Source organism: Thunnus thynnus, chromosome 17 (genome assembly GCF_963924715.1).
Source record: "Thunnus thynnus chromosome 17, fThuThy2.1, whole genome shotgun sequence".
NCBI lineage: Eukaryota > Metazoa > Chordata > Actinopteri > Scombriformes > Scombridae > Thunnus > Thunnus thynnus.
Window position 1 is genome coordinate 8,720,133 of NC_089533.1, and position 18,165 is coordinate 8,738,297.

Sequence of the window (18,165 nt, forward strand, 5' to 3'; positions counted from 1 at the left end):
GCACACACAGGCACATATGCAAGGCCTGAGGGAGTTTTATCAGTCTCAGCATGAGGTGCCTGTGAATACAGTGTGAATACTAATTACCTGAGGTGATGGAGATGACTGACACGTATTAGATATGTCTGCTGTGTTTTTCTCATTTACCAGATTTGGTTTCCTGAAATACTTCCTGCGTTTCTCAGAACCCAAACTTCAATCGGAAACAACAGTAATGATCTTTGCTCATCGGTACAGACACTCTGAACACATTCTCACCAAACCTGAGTAAATAAACGTTATCAAATAAAAAATGAAGGAAGCATTAATTCTGTCGATAAGAAATTCGTACAAAAAGGCTGGCTCAGAGAGATGAGAGTTCTCTATTTGCTTTTTGGTTATTTTGTCAAGTTTTCTGCCCTCAGTGCCCTCAATTAGTCAATCAAGATTCAAAGATTCAAAGCGTCATTGTCTTATCGGGAACAAATTGCACTGCACAATTAAATATCTAATTTGCTGTCCTCTCTTACGGTCTACTGAAAAAAAGTACCCCATAATACTCTATGATACCTACTCCACTCAAAAATGTGTTTGGCTTATTGTTACTTCACTTAGATGTTTGACCTTCGTTGTGCAGAATGATGTATGTGCATCAGTGATGCACAGATCAGGGTTTTTTAATACCCGCACCCACCCGACCCGTTATGAGAGCAAATCCACATTTGCCCATCCAACAAAAATATGTGTTAATCAACCACCCGAACCCGAACCCAACCCGCAAACCATCAACTTTAGGCTACAGCAAAGTGAGTGAGAAGTAAGCTACGGATACCACATAGGGAAAATACTCATAGGTATAGCCTCAACACCCTGAAACACAAGCATTGATGAAAACCGCAATCGCAAATTAATGATAACGCTGCATGTGTGCATGCATGAGAGAGAGAGAGTGACAGAGAGAGAAGAAGAGAAAGTGGAAGGTGCAGATAAACTGATAATGTACTTTTCAGTGAAGTAAAGGACATCTTGCATTCAGCAGTTTTTAAAATTAAAAAATATTCTGGATTTTTCAAAAAGAGAGAGAAAGGATGAATACAATCTTAAGAATATCTAACTAGGTCAATGAACCTTTTACTAAAAAAACCATATCAGACACAAATAATTATTCAAGATTCTTCAAAGAGTATTTTTATATCTCGTAAAATATGTCCGGAGGGGTTCTTGAGTTTATTTTAAAAAAGAAAAAAAGTTAAATATAAAACTGTACTATAAGATTATGATGTGAAGGAGTATGTAAAGTTGCAATAACTAACACATATTTTAGTGATTATGTGAGGTTGTTTGTTTGTGTTTAAACAGATACACATGCGTTTGTTTACATGTGTATTCATACCTGTGAGCGTCAGATGAGAGAGCAGGGCTTTCTGTTTCGGATTTGGTTTCTAATAGGTTGTGGATATTTACGCTGCATGTTGGGTAAACAATGACGGGAAAGCATGTGACTTGAATAAAACTGTGAAAACTGAAAAAAAAAAAAAAAAAAAAAAAAAAAGAGAGAGAAGTGGAATTTGGCACAGAAATAAAATTCCTAAAAGCACAAGCAGACAAACAGTCAATTGGTTCCTTCATCAGCAAGTCTCTCAAACATGAGACTAAGAAAGAGAAGAACACAGACTATTACTGCATCGCAGCTTTGATTTCAAATCCATCGTGTAACTAATATATTGTGGTGGTTGTAACCTAATAAAGAAATAAAGTAGACAATTACGAGTCATCTTGTTTTTATATAATCTAGGAATAAATCATTTCACTGTGTAATTGTTTTAGATTATATTGAGCACCCACACAAATACACAGAGGCATACTTCCACACAAATATACAATGCATTCATTTATGAAAGAGAATCCCAATCTACTGAGCACACAAACACACACACACACACTTCTTACACCACCTTGCTTTGTCTAACAAGCTATTCATTTCAAGACGGCGCATAACAATTGCCAAACAACACACATTTGTAAGAAGCAAAAGCCGCCTTAGTCATTTCAAACCTCTCAAGGACAGAGAGACGAGAACTACACAGGTTAAACGAGGACAGGAAGATAGAAGAGGAGCACCCTCGTGGCTTCACTGAAGCATGTACATGCAAAATGTATGGCTTCGCATCTTCACTCTCTGCCTTCATCTGTGTCTCACTTTCCCGTCTCTCTCTCTCTTCTCTCTCTCTTTCTGCATCCTCGTGCTTCGTGACTGTGCTGTTGGGAGAAGACTGCAGTCCGCCCTGTTCAGGATTACTGCCAACTGAAGGTGCTAATGGCCCATAGCTGTAAAACAGACAGTGCCCTCTCAGTTCATCTATTTCTCCATATCAATCCCTCTACCTTTTTCTTGTTATCTTTCTCACCATCTCTGACTGACTGACTCTCTCCTCCTCCTCCTCCTCCTTTCCCTTTTATTTTCTCTTCACTGGTGAGAGGCATTAAACAGAGCAGTCTGAACATGTCGGTATGTTTTTTTTTTCCTTCACTGCTGGTACATCACTGGGCACTTAACATGCAGGCCAAGTCACATAAGCAGTATGCAGTAAAGCGTATGTCCAAGTGCTGAAAGGACCTCACACAGCAGTCACTATAGGAGTGAGGCGATCAACAAGCGGCCTCAATTTTTCTCCTACAGATGCAAGTAAAGATGACCAGCGATGAACTATTGATTGTAATCAGATAACAATTGGATTTAGCCTCATAAATAGCAATTAATTATTTTAGATTTTTTTATTCCAACACTAATTTATTGGTTTCAATGGGAATTTTCTGTGTTTAGACGCTGTTTATATAATTTATTTTTATACTTAGTGGCAAAAAACACTGAAATAACTCAAATAGGTTACAGCATTTTAAGAAAGCATAAGCAACATTTTGGTGGATTATATTTTTATGTTTTTAATGACTTAAACTGTTTTCTTTCAGTTGCAAAATTCTATTATTAGTATTTTTTGTAGAGCTGTAACAATTAGTTGTTTAATTGATTAGTCGATCAACAGAAAATTAATCACCAACTATTTTTAGTCGATAAGTAGTTTTGTGGCACCTTTTGAGAAAAACCTGTCCAAATTCTCTGATTGCAGCTTCTCAGATATTAATATTTTCTGATTTTCTGTGAGAGTAAGCTAAATATCTTGGTCAAGACAAAAGAAGACATTCGAGGACGTCGACATTTTGTAGAGCGAACAACTAATCGATTCATCTTTAATGAAAACAGTTGTTAGTTGCATCCCTACTTTTTTTTGTACAAGGAAACCAATAACTGTTCATTTCAAAGATACCTACCCATGCAGTTTCTTTTATTCACTCTTGTTCTTTTAAAAAAAAAACACGTCGATGTATTCTAATCTGTTAATGTGAGTCAGAATGATCAGTGATTATGAAAATATAGTCACAGTGGCAGCCCCCTGTTTACCGTACAGCTTTTGGATGTGTGGGAAGATTAAACCCAGTTGAAAACCAATCTGTCCTTTTAAAAGATCAGGGTATATTTAAATCACTGAATACTGAAAACAGTAAACAAGCAATGCCAAGGGTGAAGTTGATTACTGTCATTTCCACTCATGTAACACTTTTATTTGAACGCTATCCAACAGCTATAAATCTTTCAGATACCATGTTGCATCCGTCGACAGGATGAGCGGCAAACTCAGAATTAGTTTAATTGCGATTCTTAATGTGTATTTTTGGTCGGTGCTGTGTGCCACCCACACCTCTCAGCACCAGCCAACCCACTAACAATCACAGCTACACACTGACCTTAATTTTCTCTGATTACCAAACCGACTTCCCTGTTGCATGAGTGTCTGACCTTTTCACACAATCATACAATCATGCACTCAAGGTTACGTTCACTCATGTGTGTACATCCGCTCCTCACACACACACACACACACACACATGCATACACACGCTCTCATGCACAAGCACACAAATAAAATTGGATTCCAGATGAAGACCGGTGAGCAGTCTCCCCCTCTCTCCCATTCTCTCTCCCTCTCTCAACCTCTGATTCCATCTAAAAAAGGCTCGTGCCAACAAGTGCTCCTCTCACACACCTTGTCAAGGCTGTTGACAACTGGGTCACTCTGTGCTGAGAATTTGTACCCACTTACTCTGACTGACCTGCTCTGTTTGGGCTAATTGAAATCTGACATTATGCAATGGCATTAATAAGGTGCCCACATAAAAAGAACACCTTGACATTCAGCGTGTTTTCTGCCCATTACGGGAACTACAAATTGCATGTTGGGTTTCAGGCAGCCATTAGTTCCCATTCACTGCTATGAATATCTAGTTTGAATACCTAGTAACTTTTTAGTAACCTTATTTTTGCATGGTACTGCAGTTGCGAGCAGATTGTGTTGAAATCTCTTCCTTCAAGACTTCAAAGTTGGCTGCCATACAGCAACTTTTTTTTATTCTAAGGACCAACCAAATCCTGGTTGTCTTATTCACAACATCCGTTTGTTTATTGTTGATCTTTATTGTTGGGGATGACTGTCAAACAACATAGCTCGTGAATAAAAAATATTCAGGATTGTCAGAGGTGTCCTTGAATGGACCACCCAGGAGAGTTTATCAAACAAATCCTGTGTTGTCCCGCAATGACAACCAAACTTTGACAGAACCATGGAGCCAACATGTTCCCTGTGATATATTACTCATCTTAAGTCTTTGATAGTTGACTTTTATTCTATCCTGGCACCGATTGCAATTAATGGCTGTCTGGAAGGTAGGCAATCAATCTTACAGTATGCAGTAGTCAAAAATTGTTGGCAGTAAGGGCTAAAATATGGAAAACTTGGAAAGGGTTTTGGAAGGGACGAGGAGAAGGGTAAACCTCAGGGATTCTACTGTTCTGAGACGACGTCAGCGTTTTTACCACTTGTTTTGTTACTGCTCTTGTGACTTTTATCGACCCTTTCCTGACTCATTTTTCCTCTCGCTGTGAGGAAAAAAGGTGTTTGCTCCTTGCTGAGAGGCTCAGCTGGAACTGCAGCAGCCACAGAAGCTGAAATAAACATGAGGTGGTGGAAATAATATTCCCTCTAGCATTTAGCCAGCGTCAACTGTCACACCATGTTGCACTTATGCAAAGATGATGTGGTCGCAGTGGCACTGGCAGGTTGTGGTTGAGAACTTGTCATCATGTTTTCTTGTTTTTGTATGACTTTACTTTGAAGCGTACCCGCACTTGGAAATGTTTGAGGAACAGTTCATCGGTTCAAGATGGAGGGCCTTGTTTTTGGTTTTCTTTGTATCTTTGTATTAATATTTAGTTAAATGACTACCTGAATGCTTTTCACATTGCTCATTAAAAGATGGGATGAAACTCCAGATTAGCATTTCACTTAAAGAATCTGGGTATTTCATAAAATTGGAGATCCTTAAATGAAAATTTGAACCTTCTCTTAACCACAATTCTTCCTTTTCATTTCAGGAAAACTAACATCACTGAACTCCCTCTCAGTCATCTTGGCTTCTCCTACTTTTTCCCTCTCCCTCCCTTATTTTCCCAGCTCCGGGGGAGAGCTCAGTGCGCAGTATCACATTTCCCACTGTAAAGTCCGCATCTATCTCTCGCTCAAGACCCTTACACATGCAACGGAAAGAACAAACATGAAATCCCTCAGTGCAAAGTCACAGCAAAGCCCGGGCTGCTCCCCCCTTCGCACACAAACTGTATACTTTCAGAGAAAACATAAATATACAAACTGATTTGCAGAACATTCAGCAGCTGAGGTCTGGTGGACTAGAGGCCCAGAGCAGACAGAAAGCTTGGATCACATGAGACCCCTGTACCTAATCCTCCAATCCCTAAACTCATATTTTATATATTCTCAAGAGTGACTAAAGCCTTTCTCTGTCAGTAACTACCACTACACACATAATACAGTATTACAAAACACACATTGTGAACCATCTAGACACATATACAGGAAGGTAAAGATGAACACAGACGCAGTTTTTCCCTCGCTAAGCTGAAAACACACTTGTTCAATGTAAAAGAGTGATTCAGTGAAGCCCTGAAGAAGAAACCGTCAACGTGTTCTGTTTAATCTGCAGAGAAACAAACTGTCGCTGCATGGGAAATGCTAGCAGTGTTTGTGTGTGTAAGTTTAGAGCATCAGTGGAATGTTTGAGTGACACGTCTGTGCTTGCACGGATACCTGCAGAAAGACACCCCCGGGGCAACACATACTACGTCACATGAGGCATGAATGAGGACACAAACAAGCAGATGTTTAAAACAAACCAGACAGATGGGCTCAGTAACATCTGCGCAAGATTTGGGATGAAAAGTAATTGCTGAAATTATGAAAAGCAATGTCTCCTGTGGAAGATGAAGTCTCATGTGAGGGGTTTGAGATAAATTCAGTTGCATCTCATGACTTGTGTAGGTGTTTGACTTTAAGAATGGATCATCAGAAGAGATATTTATTTTAATGTGTGGGCAGCTCTCTCAACCACTAGTATTTTATAAAAGGAAGAGCTAAATCTTGGATGATATTTTCTTTTGCTAGTATTACTTTCTAATCGAATCGGTGAGATTGATTTGTAACACAAAAATGTCAAAAAAGGGTCAATCATTAAACAAACAGAAGACATCATTTTAAAATAATTTGTGCTCAAAGCCCCAAAATTTCCTCATCCTATGCCATCTGTGCCATGCAGGGCAAAAAGAAAAATGGCACCATCTGTGAATTCCTGGCAAGGTTTGTGTACCAGCGCCTTGCCAGTTGAACACTTGTTAGGAAGGAGCCTGGTCACATTAGTACTATATTTGGCAATCGAAAGACCTGTATGAGTTATGTTCTGTTTTGCATGATGCATTGTGCACTTTGCATACTTTTTTTTTTTTTGCAGTGCACTGAGTTCCACTGTTGAAAAAAAGAAACCAAAGATAATTGACTTGAAAGAAATAGTTCTCGGCACCCAGCTGGTTATTATTTGAAATATTTGATACTGCTGTTGATATAATACCTGCTACTTGAGGAATAAAGTCGCAAAATTCTGATGCAACTGTCTGATCAGATAACGTTAAGTCAGTCATGTTCAGATCATGAAATATTCTCATCATGCTGTCTTTCAACGGCAACTTGAAAATGCAACAGACTGCTCAGCTTGGTAACCCACAAGAGGGGGAAAAAAAAAAAAAGCACTTTGTGTTGTTCAGCCTTCAACATGGATAAATATAAGACCAAGCCCGCAATTATAAAATCTATAAATAAGCTGAGGTCTGTAGTAGACTGGAGCTTGACATGGTGCGAGCTTAGACATAACGCATGACTGGAAGAGTGCAATGAAAAAACGAAAACAAATACAGCAAAGCAGAGCAGACAGAGCCCAGGAACAACACTGGCATCCACACTGACAAGGGAGACGAAAATATAGAAACCAGACGGCATAGGAGAGCCAGAGGGGTGTTTTTTCAGTAGCTCCAGAAAAGAAGTCTCCATTTAAATATGGGAGTTCAAACCTCCGAACCCAACCTTACACTATTGCATAACCACTGAATTTACCAAAAAAATGCACCAGTATGTGCTTTCAGTTAAAGTAGTGCTGACTGTGGCTAATGAGATATATTATAATTATATCATATGCAGTAATACGCCTCTCACATGCCTTGGTGTAAATCCAATCAAAGGTTACTTCCTTTCTTCTGTGATTCTCTGGCCGTTATTAGTTTAACGTCATTTTATTTTATTTTCTCAGGAAGCAATTGTGAAAGATTTAGTCTTCTGTCCCGACTAACTCTCTGTTAGGGATTTCCTTCCGCTTCTGTGAGAAAAGCTGTTGCGCACTTTGCAAGAAGGCTGCAAAATTCACATCAACATCCACCACTGTCACTTCCTATATCGAAAGTGACCACACGCTCGCACCAAAGGCACACATACGCGCACACGTCTCATCCTAATTCATACATCAAAGCCTTCCCTCCTGCTAATCGTTCTCTCTGTGTTCTGATCTCAGGCACGGAGATATCGCCACCAGACCACCCTGGGCAGCTGGAGGAGGAGGAGGAACAGAAGAATGAAATGGTGCGGACGTGAAGACAGCATGCTCCCTCCGACAGGCCAAACCTCACAGATTGACTGTCTGAGTAAATAAAGCAAGGCCGATGAGGACTTGGCGCAGGTCTTACCTTTTACCATCCCTTTTCTGCTCTTTTTAATTAAGTTGTGTGATGAAAGAAGCCAGAAGAAACAGGGCCCGGCTCTATCTGCTATGTTTCCTTCCCATCAGTGGGATTACCTGGGGAAGACCTGGGATTTACACTTACTTCTGTAATATAACAGGATACAAAACATGAACACAAGTTCTACAGTACACATCATGACAGAAAAAGTGGGAGAATGAGAGTAGCACAAAATAAACTTGTCCCTCCTGAATAGCCTGAAACACAGTGTTAAAACTGTTACAAATACCACATTATAGGATTCAGTGAAACAATGGATTGTTGGGATATTACACAGATTTCAAATTGCTTTCAAACAACAACCAAAAAAAGAATATTTTGGTGGGATTGTTTTTATGATCGCAAAGCGTTTCATCGTCTGTAGTCACAAAGTCACCTGACCACTGTTACATTCCCTTCCTGTCTTACTGCACATTAAGAAGAAGAAAAACTGTGACTGAAAGGAAGTGCCGTATGTTCTACAGGCAGTAAAAAACATGTCAGAGCAGAGCCCGGTGGAGCAGCTTTCACAGACAGATTGTCCTATTCATCCATCAGACCCTTGTTCCCCTCGTCCAGATGAAGCTGGTAAATATCCAGCATGACAAATCTGAATATTACTCATCCTTACTTATGTCCTTGAAATGACAACAGCTATCCTGAGAGAGCCAAGACCATTCTGCAAGACTCGTAATACAGTGCGGTATCATCTCCTCATCAAACGTATGTCCTGACCAGACCTTTTTTTTTTTTTAACCAGAGATTTTTCTCTGTCATGAGAACCACACGTACACTAAAACGCCAGCCTCCGCTGTGATATCACCGCTGTTGCACTGTTGTCCCACAAGGATCATCAAGATAAGGCATCACCCCAAACACACCCTGGTGGTGTCCAATCAAATCAATTGTTCTTGTTTGAAAGCCTCTCTTAGCCTGGGACCCAATTTGACACATGATTAATTGAGGTTCCAGGTCAAGTCATTATCCTTTAAGGGAATAAAGGAGGAGGAAGGATTAGGAGACAACTTTGGGCAACTCCATCCCCATGAAACAGGCGATGAATAGCCACACGGACAAGAAAAACTCTACTCTGCTGTGTCTTCTCTTAGCAATTTGCAATGAAGTTAAAGTCAAAAACACCTAATCCTTGTCAGAGCTGTAAAAGCACTTAGTGTAGTCTAGTGTTTGCTAATTAGCATTAGCGCTTTGAAATTAAAGAGCTGGAGGACCATGATCACCCAAGAGAGAGTGATTACTGTTCAGTTTTCATCCCAGTTTTTATTATATTATTACAATGCTATGCTAAAACACCTCAAATCATTACCTTTTAAATTTGATCACAAATTTTCTGTCTGCTCAGTTTTTCGTCCTCAGATTCCTTGTCTTCTGGATGCTCTTATCTGAGTTAAATGGCAAAGAAGCAATAACAGATTTCTGAGAGATCTGAGAGATTTTTATAAGGCCTATCAAATACCCTTGACATTACACGTTAAACAAAAACAAAACATACATAAATCACAGCTTTTCTTTGTTTAAATTCAACCCAGCGAGATGTTAATCATTCTTGTTCTAGGAATGCATTTGGGGCTCTTGAGCTTCTCTGTGAGTGACTGACCTTTATAAAACTGTTGATGCTTTTGCTCCTTGTTTAGCACTAAGCAGTGGATTCAAATACAAAGAGGCCTATTAGAAATGTTTGTGTTTTGCAGATTGCTGCTTTGAAAGAATCAGCCAAGAGAGCAAGCGATGATTCAGCAGCCCTAGACGTCTGTAATCACCACTTCACATCTTCTGCTGCCTCCTTTTCAACGCAGTGCAGATCTCTGTTTTCCAAAAATATCTAAGCGTTCAGTACATGGTGCTGCTGCAGGAGACATGGGAATTAAAAGAGACATGCATTTTACCCGAACTTCCGAGATCTGTGGCCATATTCCATTACTTTAAATTAAATTTCTGGAGGGAGCTCTTATTCTACGCAAAGCCCGTGATATGAGCAGTCAGGCGTAGATAGGCTCTTATTCCAATTCTCATCACCATCATCATCTGAGATGATCCCACTATATGTAATCAGTGTTATTAGTTCAGGCTTGTACTGAGATGTCCTCGACAGGATCAGCCAAACCTCACATTAGGGAAACAATAGCCATGAGTGGAGGCAGCCTGACAGTGGGATCCATCAAGGGGCAGAAATTTAAGACTCTGTGCTCTTGTCTGACAGATCCTCTACAGTTACGTTTCTATCCAGGTGTCAGACAGGTTTTAAGGAAACTTCTTAAATGTCAAAATGTTAATTTGTTGTGTTTCTTTCACCGGTAGACCACCTGTAAATTAAATATATTGTAGCTAAAACAAACCGACTCAAGAAAAAATTAGTCCTTTAATAACCTGTCACTATTGTGTGTTTTCTACTGTTAGATGGTGTCACTGGCATTACAAGACAATGCATATATACTAATAATTGTGATACTAATCAAGTTACTGCTGCTGTATTTATTTCTGCTTGAAGATGACAACATAAACATGAACTTGGCACTGTTGTAATGCACCATTTAATAAATGACTGGTCATACAATCATCATCATTAGGCTGATCTTGGACAAATCATTTAATCATTGACAAATACAGTCTTTGTTTTACACCTAAAGTGACTTTAAACACATCGGGGTATGTTGAGGATATGACGTCATCATTTGGTCACAGATGCCAAGTTTAGAAGTCTGAGCAAACCCAAACAACTCGTGATCAACATTCAGAGCCCTGCAACAGGAAAAGGCATAGTCACGGATGCCTCAACTCAATTGTTGCCATGACAGTAAACCTGACAATAAAGATTTAGACGACAGTGTCCAATTGTTTTCACAGGGTCTATTAATACCTGTAGAATCGATGCCTTCACAAGCCGTAGAACCCAGGTTCCATCCCTCATGGCTATTATGAACCCTCAAGGGAACAGATATTTTCACTAACCTCTACTAGAGCAAGAATCCCTCAGGAGTGATTCTAGGAACATTCAGGTAAAATGACTTTAATGACCTAGTGACCATCCCTTATACCAATCTCGCTGAACCCGTGGGATTAACGTGAATGAACCATAAAAAAAAAGACTATCCACCAATCAACCTGAGGCAGTTATGAAAGGCACTTTGGTCTGCATGGCCGACAGTACAGGTCAACTGTTTGGTCACCGGCGTGATGTGTGGCAGCCGTTATCAGGCCCAGAAGAGGTCAAACACAGTTCCATTTCTATTTTAGTGAGTGGAGGAGGAAAACTTTGAGATTGGAAGGAACATTATAGAGCTTGTAGTTATTTGACATCCCTTTTATTTATTCACTGCCAAGGTGCAACTATGTAGCAGATTACATCACTTCACCTGAGGCGAGCTTGGAAGATGCGAGCGTGCCAAAATTACCACTCAAGTTACTGTTTTTATACAGAACATGTTTTGTCCTTTCACATCCTTTCACATTCTTCCCTATAATCTACATACCAGACTTCACTGGCCTAAATATAAATGAGTGAAGAACTCTCGAAAGCAAAACCTGAATCTCTCGTCTCTTATACCTCCTGAAAATCAAAGTATCACCTTCCCATCTTCCTCCTCTAGGATGTTCTCTTTTTCTCTCACGCAGAGAAGCTTCTGCTCTCAGTCAACAGGATTTGCTCCTCCATAAGCCAATCATATATGTCAGCCCTTAATTAAGCATCCCAGTATGCTCTTGATCTGATGAGGGGCACACTGGGTCAGATTGGTTAAAATCTGTTATATGAGGTCGTGAATGACAGGATGAATTGATATCCTGCCACTCATGGAGGCAGAGTGCAGAGGGGGATGGGAGAGAGGACCTTATGCAAGGCAGACTGATAACTGTGTGATCTTTATTGATTTTTATTCCCCAACGGACATTAACAGTGTTACATCACTGATGTGTTTTCCTTCTTTTTGGATTATTTTTTAACCCGACTATGAACTGTGTTTTCTTAAAATAAATGTTTGACCTTTTATCTGCTGCTAAGGTTAAGGACTCTACAGGATGAAGGGAAGAGGACGAAAGGGGGAGAAGAAATAAGAAAAAAAAAAACAACAACATGGCAAATGCTTTGGAGATTCTGTTAAGGTCCAATGGTGTCACCATTCAAGTCTTGGTTTGCTCCTTCACTAGTTCTGCTGGTTGTCAGTTCCCTCCACCCAGCAGCCGGGCTGGAGCCAGCCTTGCAGCTGTCCACAGTCCAGCATTACATAACAAGGCTGCATCACAAACCCCCCTCTAGCCACTTCGCAGCCTCTCCACCATGACACTGTCACCCTGCTAAGGAAATGACAAGAGGACAAAGTTGGATGCCCCGCTTAAGGGACGGACATGCAAACTCCTCTCTTCTAAGATTTGCTTGTTGAGAGCCAAGTTAATGAGGTAATGCAATGCTGTAATTGCTCATTTGCTTCCCTATTCCCATGGACCCACAGCCTCTTCACCTTTTAAAAACTCCACTCAAACACACAGGCAAAGTGCCGCTCAAGTGTAGGTGGGCGTGCTAAAGCTATACATGAACCAAGTCTACTGAATGGCTGACCCAGTTTCCTACCCTGCTTTGCTTAAACAGTGTGTATCATGTCGTGACTATAATGTGCAATGAATCCTTCTAGAGGTGCCCAGACAAATTATAAACCCTCTTTGGACACATCTGCTGAATATCAAAAAAGTATCAAAAAGTACAAGACAGACTTCAGGATCTGAATCTTTGTCGATAATAATGCTTCACCTCTGTGCCTTAAATATATTTATGTTAAACTCTCAGAGCTGCTCTACAAAACCATTGTGTGATCAACACAAAACAGACTGCAACAACATTTGTTTCCTGGATATAACCGAGGTACTGTTGACTACTTGAAATTGCCCCAGAGAAAGAGAAAACGCTAGACAAGTGTTCGGAAAACTGCAATCTATTAAAATTGCAGCAAAAAGTAGTTTCGCTTACTCTCAAACATGAGAGATGTGAATTCCACAAGCCATGCAAAATTAAACAGTGTACAGTTTCCCTGCACTTCATCAGTTTAGTCAGCTACACGGTCTAAAATTATGTCTTTCACATACCTGAGATTTCTCTTTCTATCATCAAGGACATGTATGGCTGCAGCCAAGTGCACGTAGTCATAGGGGGAGCTTTGAAAATGTCAGTTTATTGGATCAGGACTGGGGTCATTACCTGCAACTGTAGAGAGTCACACTCAAGTGACACACATTGTCCACCAACACCTCATGTCATTCAAGAGGTTAACACTAAAACACCCGCAGCACAGCATGCTGATTTTTCATCTGAATGCCAAATATAGTATATCACACAAATCATGTAGTCAGGATAAGGTTCAATTATGGAAACTACACACGACAGCATGAGTTTGTTTTTAAACTTACTTTTAAAGCTGTCCTTGGTTTATTCTAGGAGACGGTATATGAGAATTTCATCACACTATACCAGCGAAGCTCAGCAGGATCACTTTCTAACGTCATATGAACACAGCATTCAGAGAATGAGCCTTTGAAGCTTTGATATCAATCATATTTAGACAGCGCAATCCCCTCCAGCTTTCCTGTCATGTATTGCTCATGAGCTTCACAGAGGTGGACTGATTGTTGTGGAGGGAGAGGAGGGATTTAGGGGCTTTTGACTCATATAATATTTCTTATTTTTGTATAGAAAGAATAAATGTGTTCATGGTAAATACCAAGGAGAAGGCTCAGGATGAAAGGCTCGAACAGCGAGAGAAGTTTACCTTTATTTGGATTTCACTGAGATGACAACCAGCAGCAGATTTAATCTGGCGTTATGTCCATAGCTGTGTGTGTGTGTTGTTTGAGGGAGCGAGCACTGGTTGTGTTTGCCCACCACCACTGGGAATCCAATGATGGGGGTAACGAAGAAGTAGCCAGTGTTTTGTGTCAGTTGCTAAGCAAACTAGGACTGATATGACAGAATGCAACTCTCCAGTGTGTCCCACCTACGCAATATTTCAATGTGCACCAAGGACCCCGTGATACAGTCTGTCAAAAACAAGGCATTCATGTGTAATAAAAGTATAACATGGGGTATCATTAGGAACTGACAATATTGTCCATAAGTAGAAGACCAGTTAATTAACCTCCAGTAATGGGAGCACTAATTACAACTAGCCAACCATTAAAAATATTAAAACCACACTATCTATTAATGAAAGAGCTACACGGAGAAAGATGGCCTGCTCCCAGCCCACAAATCAAGTTTATATTGGAGAAAACTTTTAAAGCACACCAAAATTCAAGATCTGCTTTTACTTTCTCAACTGTTAAAAAATATAAACTCATCCAAAAAAGAAACCCAAACTAAATTATTCCTGTAATACATTGATGCAGCAGCAGAATACTTTAGAAATTTTGTAGTGAAAATTTAAACCTATAAACACCAAACCCACCAAATAAATCATTACACGGCCTCTGTGAACTCTCACAAACCACAAATACACTACAACTCTACAATTTCTGTATTGTGTACATTTGTATTACCACAGCTTAACTACACTGTGTGCTGTGTTGTGGGAGGAATAAGGTAGCTGCAGCAATAGCAACCGACTTCAAAGAATGTCATTGTCAGGCTCCTTTTAAACATGCTGCTGTTTGAATTGACATTAATGATGCAACCTGTATGAAGAGTTTTGGATCTTGGTAAAAAATATATATATATATTGTTTTTTCAAGAAGACTGGTGCAGCACACATAGAGCTAACTTCCTGTCTAAGTGTCTGTGTGTTTTTTGTTTGACACAAAATATGCAGGGACATGTGAAGGACCCAAAATACAGAATATGAGCCGGCCAGGTTGTGCTCTCAGGAGATCTACAGTAGATGGAAGAGTTTGGCATTTATTTCCTGACTAGTGAATTGTAGATCTGTTGTACGGGGACATAAAGTCTAATTCCCTAATGCATTCTCTCGTGCCAAACTTATAAGGAGATTTAGTAAAGTAGCTTAAATCTAATTTATTCTGGGGTAACCACTGAAACTCTAACGACCCCTGGAAGTCTCTTGATCACAGTTTAAGTAACACTCGGTTTACCACACATTTCCATCTATTGCTCAGTTAGACTATAATGTGCTACAAGCCGGTGTGTCACCTTGAGAATCGATGACAAGGGGTGGGAAATAAGTGTTTCAATCAACGAACCTTCATGATGCCGCAAGGTGTGTTTCCACCTCCCTGGCTTCTCTCGGTGGAATTATCACGGCTGCCACTCCCGATCCTTGGGCTGCCGTGCTCCCTGTACCGTCCATTGGTGTAAACTCCCTCAGCCCCGTAGCCCTGGGCAGAGGCCGACACCTCCAAGTAAGCCCGGGTACCGGTCGGAGGCAGCGCGGCCGCATCGCCGGTGATTCCCGCAGCGTTGGTCTCACCCTGTGTTGGCGGGGCGCCGATGGCAAGATCCAAAAAATGTCCCGACACAGCATCTGAAGCGTGTACCCCTGCCATGATCCGCCGGTGTTAGGCTACAGCAAAGCCCTCCCCTCCACAATGTAAAAACAACCCATTTTCTCAAAGCACGGTGGACTTGTTGACGTCCAGGACGGTTTGTCTTCTTCACCGGATCACCACTGCCGGTCCATCTTCGGAGCGCACGGTATCTTCTGAAGCCGGGTAGCGGATGGTCAGGCTGAACCGTCCTGGTGAAATAATGAGCAGACAATGTCCTCCCCACACGCGACCTCCTCCGATTAGCTTTATGTAGACGTTTAGAGTAGTAAAAATACTGGAAATACGGACTTATGGCCAGGCTTTGCTGCGGACGTACGTGTTTACAGCTTGCACTTTCGTCTCCTTGTCTTGAAAAATCTGTTTCGCTCTCCACGTCCGCTTCTGTGGAGTCTTCGCTGTGCGCATCGCTCTGCGTCCTGCACACTTTTGCAGTGCTTGCAAACGGGAGAGCTTCCCCTCTCTTTCTCATGCATCCGCGGGACAAATTCAAGACTGCGAGGGCGCAATCGCAATGAGCCCACAAAAGCGTGCACACGCGCGCGCGCATGTACAATTAAACCCAATTACTCGCGCTCAAGCAGTTTGATTCGTTACGCGTGCGCGCGCATTGTGCAAAATAGACTATTTCAGTCAGTTAAAGGCAGAACAACTGTAATATTTATATTACAGGAATATTATTATTTATCATGTGAAGTATCCCACGGAGCTTATTGAGACTCAAACTTAAACTCTGCCATTTAGCAGGCTGCAGGTTCTCCATAAGAGGGAGCTCAAAGGAGACTTGTTATTTGAGATTTTTTTTTGAAAGTATGGTGATTCATTTTGTTTTTAATCCTTAAAAATAGCAAATGAATACATAAATAACTAAATCGCCATACAAAAATCTGTGTCAAATCAGAATTTAAAAATATTATTCGTATGGTTGTTTTTTTCACTTTTCTCTCCACATATGCTTCCACTCAATTTCAGTGGAAGCTGGTTTACAAGAGCTGGTTTACTGTAAATTGCTACAGTGTCCTCTGGGAAAAGGAAAACAAAACCACTTTTGGATGAGTAATAAAAAACCTCGTTCTTTTATGGCAAAAAAATAAAAACTATGGATCTTACTTGCAGGAAAGGAAAGTAATAGTTTAGATATGCAGCCACCCAAAGGCGAGTAAACTGCTGTTGCAATTTTAATGAATTATCTGCAGGCAACAACTGCAGCTTTTGAAACACGTGTAAATTAATTTAGTATTTATTTCACCTTCTAAACATCTGCAACCCAGCATTTAGTTTTTTTAAGCACTCGACAGCCATACAAGCAAATAAAATGTGGGATGTCTTAAGGCTGCATGTCCAGAGTTGCACCAATAAACAAGTATTTCAACAACATGCAAGATTTGCAGTTTAGATATTCAGACATCCTAATTTTTTCTGACCTCTACACCCCTCTTTTTTCCTCTCCACAAATAAAACCTGTCTAGGACTAACTACCCCTTTCCAAAGTCATTATGAGACAATGACTGCCTCATTTGTGTCATTCTGGTAATCACTTGCACTATTAATAAAAAAAAAATAATTAAGAGACAGTGATAGAGGACAGATAACGTGCAGGGTGAACTTGATACTCTTCTTAAAATTCAGCAGAAAATATATTCTAGGCATCAAGTTGTTAAATAATGTGTGTTAAATTTTAAACAGCCACAACCCCATAACCAACAGCTATAAACATGTAAAGTGAGCAAGTAACACTATTGAAACTGCAGCAGCTGTTACTTTCCTTGTCTATAAGTGGCACAGGTTGGATTGGAACTGCAGGTCCAAAATGCAGGTCTGAACCTGGATCAGATACTGACTGAGTCTGGCTGTAGATGCATAAGTAATACAACATGTCCTTGTTCTGTCAAGGTAATTTGTTGCTATGCAGTACAGAGAAAAGACTCATCCGGTACTCGTTCAATAAGTCTGCTGGTACCAGAATTTAACTGTGTTTATGTTGGGAATCTTGCTCACAATAATAAATCATACAAACACATTAATCCTTAAGAGAAAGTTGAAATTGTAACTTTACTTACAGTAACATCTAGAATATATCTGAAATAAATGGGAATAGAAGAGACAAATAATAATAATGGTTATAATGAGGCTGACTATCTGTCCCTGAAGCACCTTTTCACACATGAAATTACATTCCTCTGTTATCTCACAGTATCACTCATTTCAATTCATTTTAAAGTTTGTTTGGTAGGGACAGATACAATCTACATTGAGAATTGCACAGCAATTATGCAATGCAATTCATCACAGCATGTATAGATACTGCTAATTTCCAGTGCCCGTCTCTAGAAGGGCCTTCAAAATAAAAAAAAATGTTCACAGACAACAGAGTAAAACTATGTAGCACATTTTGTTGACCTTATAGGAACAGCAGTACGACTCGTCGGTATACACATATATACATACGGACACATACATAC

At 40.3% G+C, this 18,165-nt stretch overlaps 1 protein-coding gene across 1 annotated transcript in view; it reads right to left on the minus strand.

The window, feature by feature from the left end:
* Nucleotides 1–18,165, minus strand: part of LOC137168299 (uncharacterized) — a 131,914-nt gene that overhangs the window by 50,316 nt on the left and 63,433 nt on the right. Inside the window, 3 exon segments of the mRNA XM_067570827.1 lie at nucleotides 15,401–15,703; nucleotides 15,705–16,037; nucleotides 16,039–16,198. Coding sequence (XP_067426928.1) covers nucleotides 15,401–15,703; nucleotides 15,705–16,037; nucleotides 16,039–16,198 — 796 coding nt within the window.